General features: G+C 37.4%; 1 protein-coding gene and 1 non-coding gene across 2 annotated transcripts in view; one reads left to right on the forward strand and one right to left on the reverse strand.

Annotated features, from left to right (window-relative positions):
- LOC134666564 (proton channel OtopLc-like) overlaps positions 1-5,462 on the forward strand; it is a 31,249-nt gene extending 25,787 nt beyond the window's left edge. The window contains exons 11-15 of the mRNA XM_063523762.1: positions 572-712; positions 1,340-1,436; positions 2,158-2,313; positions 3,708-3,957; positions 5,059-5,462. Coding sequence (XP_063379832.1) covers positions 572-712; positions 1,340-1,436; positions 2,158-2,313; positions 3,708-3,957; positions 5,059-5,379 — 965 coding nt within the window. The 3' untranslated portion in view covers positions 5,380-5,462. The remainder of the gene's footprint in view (positions 1-571; positions 713-1,339; positions 1,437-2,157; positions 2,314-3,707; positions 3,958-5,058) is intronic.
- Trnat-cgu (transfer RNA threonine (anticodon CGU)) lies at positions 4,237-4,308 on the reverse strand. The gene has a single exon. It is a non-coding gene; the product is annotated as a tRNA-Thr (tRNA).
- Positions 5,463-8,929: the final 3,467 nt, after the last annotated feature.

Below are 8,929 nucleotides of genomic sequence, written 5' to 3' on the forward strand. Positions count from 1 at the left end.
TATCAGCTGTAAAGATTGTCAAAGTTTAAAACATTATTAGGTACCCCAAAAACGTACCTATAGTTATATCCCCCAACATGGCAAAGTTATAAAAAATAGCTTAGATTGAACGAAGTCTAATCTAGTTATTGACATAAGTATTTTAATATTTTTGTGATATTTGTGAAATTACCTACTGAGCCGTTTTGCATTTTTTGTGATACTTAGTAGTATCGAAATTACTGAGCCGTTTTTCATTTCCTTGTACTGAGAGATACGCTACATGTTTAACCACTTTCTACAAAGGGCTAGGTTACATGTTAAACTTGTTTTACACCCATATACACGCTATAAGTATCAGACAAAGTGTGAAAAAAACTATTTTCTGTCTTGGGAGACTTGAAAGTAAATCGAAAATTTCAATCTAATATTTCTTTCTTTTATTAACCTTTTATTGTATTGAATTCTAAGTTAAATAATTAGAGTTCATTACCTAACTGAACAGATCTAAATTCTGGCTTTAGCGAGAGATTAGTGAAGGAAATCATAAAGCGAATTATAGATTAGAACGCACAAAATGTAACATTTTCAGCTTCGAGCCAGGAAAGCAGATTTTTTGACGTGAGCAACCTGTACAACGAAGAGTGCTTAGGATCCACTGCAGTCATGGGAGTGATTGAGAGCTTCTCGCCGTACCTTTACCCGTTCACTGTTGAGTTCAATATCCTAATAGGTATGTAAAATAAGCTTCTTAAAAAAAACATTTTTAAACACACATGATTGTTGCCAACTGTAATTGGAACCAGATTAACTATTGTATCTATTGTTATTTTGTTTATATTATTATATAAATATACTTGCAATATTTCAAAACGATGCGGCTATTAGAAGTACATTAAAATCGTTCTGTAAGATTTTGTTTATAAAGTATTTATTTATTTATTTATTTATATATTTCGGAGATTATTATACCTAAGTGTATCAAAATTTCAACATTGAGGTCATTTTCGATTAAAAGCTGAGTCCCTGTAAAAATAAATAACTTTTTCTGTACTCAATAGATAATAACAATTTAATAATATAATAATACAGGTTATGAAATTCGTACACTGAAGTTTATGTCACCATCGTCATTAAACGTCTTCTTCCGTATATCTTTTACCATAGTATTTTTACGGAAACGCACAAACGTGTGCCATTTCAGTCAGTCTGAGCATAAAACATACTGAGCATGACAAATAAGACCGTTTCCGAGGAAATACCGTGGCAAAGGATTATGCACTATATCTGTAAGTAACCAAATCAAACACCGTGTGCGCCGTCAAAAGCCGTCAAACGATTTGCTTTCACAATTTTCCAGTTGCCATATACTACATAATTTGGAGCAGTATCGGTAAATGCGACAACGAGGACAGCGGAGACGGCACTTCTAGCTTGGGCGACAACACCATTTGCCAGTAAGTTTATCGCCACCTACGGCACCTGTAAAGTTCGAGTCACTAATTTGTCTTAAATTGTTCAGACTGTTTACACGTCTAACTGGATTTAATTACTGGATCTTTAATGTTGTCGAAGACATTAAATATATTATATAGCATGACAAGATTCTTTTGGCCTTTACCATGTTGCGCATTTTCAGTGGTAGGTACAATTTATTTTAGTACTGCGCACCTTAGCTCCGTCAATAACGGCTAAGTTCATAGCTGCTCCAGCGCCACCCTGGATTATTTATAGCTGACAGCTAGGCGCATTTGCAACTGTTCTCCCATATAAGAGTTTTCTCCTTACATCTACACTCGATAGCCTTAACCTATAGCCACCCAGACATCAAAACTTACCAATACAAATGCAATTTTGATATGTCAGAATAAAGATCCAAATTAGAATGGAACGGGAGACCTTTTTATAGGCCTCTGAGCGGCTAAAGGCTGAGTTATGTTTTACTTCTTAGTCTTCTACAGCATGAAAGAGTTTATCGATTATGATGATAGAGTGTGATGCATGTAATGCGGTACTTTTTTACTAGTTATTATAGGTTAGTCATACTTAACTCATAATTTATTGTACGTCCGTGATCGATAAACTGTTGGTTCATAATTGTATTATTGTCAACATCTTTGTACACAGTTGCAAAATAAATATTATCTTATCTTATCTTTAGGTATCTCTTTTCTGCAGAATCCCGACAGCAAACGAAGACAATGACTTCACAAGCAACATCGTGATCCACGCAGACTGCCACGCCTCCAACCGCGGCATGTTCATGGGGATGGTGCTGATGGTCTTCGTCGTGGGCATGCTCATCATTGGCTTCGTCTTCAGCAGCGGCGGCGAGTTAGTTTCTTTTTATTACAAGCTTTTATTTACTTTCACCTGTCCCGTTGTTGACGGTCTATAATAAAATCTTGCAAGTTAAATTTGATCCACTTCCCGGTTTCCGATTGAGCTGAAATTTTGCATGCATGTATAAATCGGATGACTTATGGTACCATCGAAATGATCTGATGATGGAGACAGGAGCTGGCCATAGGAACTCTGTGATGAAACAACGCAACCTAATTGTGTTAAGGGTTTTTAGAAGTGTCTCGATGAGTATTAGTTGTCTGTCGTAAGAAAAGTACAGTCAGCGATAAAAGTTTGTACCAAAACTGACATTTACTCATATCTCCTCCTTCTTCCGCGCGTTATCCCGGCATTTCGCCACGGCTCATGAGAACCTGGGGTCCGCTTGACAACTAATCCCATGATTTGACGTAGGCACTAGTTTTTACGAAAGCGACTGCCATCTGACCTTCCAACCCAGAGGGTAAACTAGGCCTTATTGGGATTAGTCCGGTTTCCTCACGATGTTTTCCTTCACCGAAAAGCGACTGGTAAATATCAAATGATATTTCGTACATAAGTTCCGAAAAACTCATTGGTACGAGCCGGGGTTTGAACCCGCGACCTCCCGATTGCAAGTCGCACGCTCTCACCGCTAGGCCACCAGCGCTTCCACATTTACTCATATGCCAAAAACTTATTTAATTTACTCGGTTCTACCTAGCCGAGTAAGCAACCTGCCAATCGCTTACGCTCCGTAGCGATCGAAACGCAAATGTCACTGTCGCATTAATATGGAAGAGCGATAGAGAGACACAAGCGTTTCATTGTCGAAGCGATAGCGACTGTCACCTTGGCTAGGCCGGCTGTTGGAATATCTGCCTTCTTGTGGCCTAAATCGAAAACTTAAACTTGATGACACTTTGCATCAATAAATACCTAACACCCTGTGCTGCAGTTCAGCAGTCTTCATCTTCAATTTGTAATCTTAAATAGTAATCGTGCGCAGATTTCTGGAGATGGCTTGCCCCAGTCTATAGGCATTTTGATAAATTTATTTTGTGTCAAAGTGTATTACATATATTGTTTATACCAAAACGGAGCTTAATCTTGCGAATCAAATGATTTAATTCCATTGATGTCACCTGAGACTAGCTAAAAATTTTTTTTCTTCGACACGACACAGCAAGTCATATTTTAGTAAATAATATTAACATCTAAAACTTGTGAAAGCTTAAGTATACCTTTTGTTATTTAATATATATGTATGTATACCTACTTATTACTGCAGCAGACTGGTTACAGAAATAGTTGACCTCCCTGCAAACAAGTTTCTATGTAGGAATGAGAGGAGGGATCAGTTATTTCTGCAGCTGATTGTACATATCTTACGTTTTATATTTCAGGGGACTATTGGAGATCGGATACTTGTTGAACGACTCCACCAAACTAGGACTTCACGCGGCGATGTTCGTCGCGGCCATATTTGCTATCTTCCAGGCGAGGAAGTTGGACATCAACGAACACCCCATCTCCCTTCTTGACGACATTTTACTTTTTATCTGCATACCCGCCTTCTTTTTGGAGACAGTACTGTCTTTGGTGGCTACGATCTCGTTACTCAACGTTGTGAAAACTGTCGATTTGATACTTATGGTAAGTTATGTTTTTACAAGCTTCTATTTTAACTTGCAAAATAATCATTTTTAATTTAGTTTATTCCTATATTAATTTATCCTACAAATTGATTTGGTACTAATTAAATTCGGTAATACCAAGTTGAATTTCAGCAGAATTATGTCGAATTACCTAACTAAAACGCAATTAAACATGTTTAAGGTAAAATATTAGATAATGTTTATTTATTTACGATTTATAGAGTAAAAAATAAAGTTTAAAAACATATTTTGGAATAAAAACAAGTGTGACTAAATATGCCTCCTGTGAGGATTGAACTCACGACCCCTGGTTTACGAGACCAGTGCTCTACCACTGAGCTAAAGAGGCGATGAGGTCGCTTTGCGAAATTGAATCAGACGACCGGCGCCGACGGCCATAGCAGTAAAAACAATAAACACATACACTAGGTACATACACATACATGTACATACACACACGGAAGTGCGGAAGCGGCCAGTCTAACATTATCAATCAAGCGATTTATTTATCTAATACAATACAAGTAATACAACGTCTTCAAGATAATACGAGGAGTAAAGACAACAGTATATTAGTTATCAACAAACTTCAGATAATTAATTAATGTATTGCTATTATTTATATGAAAATGATTGAATTTTGCCACGGCCTATTAGTTAATAAGCATTTAATCTCACTTAATATGACGCAACAACCATTAAATCTATGATTTCAATTAATTGACTGAATGGTGGCAGAGTCAGACTACGGTAGTACTATTAGTTATTCTGTGGTCAGACCAAGACAAGTCTGCAACGATTTTGATAACACACGCAGTGCAAGTGTTATTTTAAACGTCAAACTTATAGAAGTTTCAAAACACATAGGAGTGAATGTGATTTTGCCATAGTAAATCTGACGATAGCACAATAATCGCAAAGCCGTTTTTCACGGTTTTATACCTACTTAAATAACCTCAATTACCTAATAATCGTTTGTCCTAATCTGTCATTTTGACTTATGTATTTGTAAGAAAGGGATGTAACAAAATTTAACTAAATCAGTCCCGTAAACTTTTATAAATAAGGGGGTAAATATTTGCCACTTTATTTTTTAAAGATGATCCAAGTGGTGTTGCAAACGGCGCTGCTGGTGGACGGTCTGCGGCGCTGCAGCAACAGCCGCAAGCTCCGGCGCAGCAAGCCGGGCCGCGAGCTGCTCATGTTCCTCATCATCGCCAACGTGGGCATGTGGTTACTCAACACCTTCTCCTACAAGAGCCCCGAGAGCCTGGACGAGCGGTACGCGTACTACGGGAAGGTGACGTGGACCATACTCGGCCACATCAGTCTGCCGCTCATCATGTTCTACAGGTTCCACTCGAGCGTTTGCTTCGTCGACATGTGGGACTCCGCCTACAAACCTGGCTCGGAACATTAGAACAAATGGGTTTTCATAAAAAAAGATAACTCTTCGGTTATGATATGAATAAAGAATGAGTGTGAGAGTATTATCATGAACGTAAATTGATATTCGAAAAAGCGGTACATTCTTTGTATAAAATCATTACAAATTTACATGACTAGGTCGTAAACATCATCTGCTGGGAGAGACTTTAATTTTACATTAAAATTAATAATTATTTTAAGCAAGGTGGGTTAGTACCTTGTAAGTAGGTACTAGGTACTTAAGGTAGACTTGTTATATACTTCATGAAGCCAGTTCACACCCGTAGTTAACACTAATCGATATAAATAAATCACAACCAAAGTTTTAAGTAGATTAGCTTAGTTTATTTATTATTTTTATAGTAATGTAGTTTTAGGTGTAACATGATTAATAGTTACAATAATAGTAGTTATTAAAATACATATACAATAATAATTTTAATAAAGAAATGATTTTAATAAACAATACACATTTTATTCATCTTTTGTTTTATTTTCCTTCTAAAATGGAGTCCGAAAATAACAAGTATAAGATAAGCAGCTATTATACAGGGGAAATTTTAACCACCGTTCATACTCTGCGTAGAGACTTAATAGGTGATACAGAACAACTTTTATTATAGGCACAATGCCGAAATTGCGAAAAAAAATGTGGCTGTCCCATAGAAATAAGTGGCATCACATTAGCCGGAATGTATAAAACAGTTAAAATTTCACCCTGTAGGTAAACGATGAATTGGTACTTTTTTGGTAGAAACTCACAATCAATTAAATCTTCAATTTGCAGCGAAAATCAATCAAGTGGCGAAATTGATAATTATGAATGAAATTAAAAGTATGAACAAATGCTTAAAAAACGTACCCACACGGTTTCTAATTGTCACTCTTTCCGTAGCTTATAATTCTTATAAATATAAAGTTAATATAAACAACGCGGTCAATGTTCAATATTAGGTCGACCACGCCCCAGTGACCACGCAGTAAATGGATTGAGTAGATACTCACGATATGCGTTTGAGCATAACCACAAAGCACGTCTCAATACGATGGCGTCTTAGCTGACCAACCCAGAGAGCGAGTTAATTAATGCCTCTACCCTGATGCAATTACCGAATATTAGGTTAAGTACTACCACCGAGGAGCCAGGGCGCACTTAGCCAGGATACAAACTAGACAGATTTCGCAATCATAGATTAAATAGGTAGGTAATAGTAAAGATTCGTCACTATCGAAAATATAAGCATTTTCGCCCTTTCCTTACTGAATGCCATTTCATCACTTTCGCGTGTATTATAGGGCAAATAAATTGACTCCGGATCCCGGCATGTGGACCCATTTTTTCCCTTGCATAGGGACAGGCAACTACTAATAAATCTAACAATAAGAATATTGATTGCCTATTCATAGAAAGATAAGTTATTGTTTAAGTCTAAAGGGGCCCACTGATTAACAGTCCGCCGGACGGTATCGGCCTGTCAGTTGTTCGGAACTGTCAAAATTTTGTTCGAACTGACAGGCCTATACCGTCCGGCGGAATGTTAATCAGTGGGCCCCTTTAGTGGTGAACGGTGTTGGTCACACATACTGTAAATCTTCATAATTAAGCCTTTCTTGTAGTGACTGTCTGTTTACCTAAATAAATTTTTAAAAAAAGTCGCGTATCTGCTACAGTATAGTTTAATTAGTACGGCCATGATGGCGCACGTTGTGTGTGTACCAAGCCTGATGTGTGCTTTACCCACATACTCGGGTGAACTTTACACTATTACCTTCGTCAAAGCATTTTTGACCGAGAGTCTATGTTTCAGATTGGGTATACCTATTGCTTTCGCAACTTCACCTCGCCCTATTTTCTTTATATAAACATTTTTGGGATAGAGGTGGCGTTTAGGCGGCGGCTTCTTAAGAAGTGGCTTTATCCATCCATGTGGTTCTATTTATAGAACCAGGCTTGGCACAATGCTGGTATGTTGCATCACTTCAAGTAGGTATACTCTACTTACATAGGTTAGGGGTAGGGTAGGAGAGAAAACTGACAACAGTTTGAAATAGTTAATCGTGCAACAAGAGAGCAAAGTTACATATCAGTTACAACAAGTGAACCTTGAGGTACTCTTAGGTACGATTGTAGTTCAGTTTACATATCTGTAAAGTAAGTAAGTACCTACTAATGACAACCAATCGCATAAGAATCGGAGATTCCTATGTATTTATATCAGACTTGTAGTTCTACAAAAAGTGTTTCTGATCAGACGAATAGATATAGAGACCTTTTAGATGGACAATACTGGCATACCTACTATTTATTTAGGGTATTGTTTGTTTATTTTCCTTTTTTAACGTTACGTTTACGTGAAGTCTTTATACGTGAGTGAGATTGAAACTACGAAACCGGAGGCGAATTCAGACCTACATTTTGATCTCTCAATCATGTCATTTTGTTACCTAACATTCGCTCGTACTTGTTAGTACATGTATTGGCGCGAGCGTGACGCACGAATGATAACGATCAGACACCATTTTGATGTCAAAACATAAGTTTGAATTGGCCTCCCGATAGGCCCCGTGCATTAACTATATATAGGGGGCAGCAGGAGCCCTCTGATTTTTGGCGCGAGGGGTAAATGTGTCATTTAAATATGCTTCCGATGTAGCCCACAAGATGGCAGAACCTACTATGCACAAGGAAACCGACAAGAACAGTTGTTGGTAGCACTTGCTTTGGCAATGTACATGTTGCACATATGTTTCCGATTCAGGCCACAAGATGGCAGACCCTCCAACGCGCACAGTCCCTATACATATATATATTTGATGAATTTCCACAATTATTACGCGATTCGGGAACATGTGAGCCGCGAGTAAAGCAGTAGGGCACGCTCGAATCACGCGGATCTGCGCTCGGCTGACCAATGCCACTGTTGTTTAATTGTTTCCGACCTTCTCTGAATACCGACTGCCTACTATTGACGAATTTCAACCACATGAATAGCGAACACAGAGGCATTTTGGATGCTCCAGTTATCTATGCTTGGTAGTCTTATTTATTATATCTACTCGGTCGGTATATATATATATATAATTTACTATTAGATAAAGATAAAGATAAAAAGATAAAAAATAGTTTATAAGTAGGCATATACAATGCGCTTATGAACGTCAAATAAACCTTTACCGGCTCCAACCGTACACCTCTGCCCCGAGAAGATTTAAATCCCCCCTCAATTGGAGGAGGGTATCCCAATATGGGACCGGCAACAAACTCGGCGGGACACATCTTTTCAAAACATTATTACATCTTATAATTAACATGCATTACGAGTAATTAAGAAAAATACACTTTAAATTACTATAGAATTCATGCAATTATACTCAGTGAGTACATAACTTTATAGAATTTGATATAAAAAATAAACATATATGTACATGAAATCACAAATACTTAGCTCTTTCAGAAAACATATCAAATCTTACAAAAGGAAAAGAAATTAAAATCAATAAAAGAAATGAGAATACATATTATATGAATCTGATTGATTGTT

This window comes from Cydia fagiglandana, chromosome 8 (genome assembly GCF_963556715.1).
Source record: "Cydia fagiglandana chromosome 8, ilCydFagi1.1, whole genome shotgun sequence".
Lineage (NCBI taxonomy): Eukaryota > Metazoa > Arthropoda > Insecta > Lepidoptera > Tortricidae > Cydia > Cydia fagiglandana.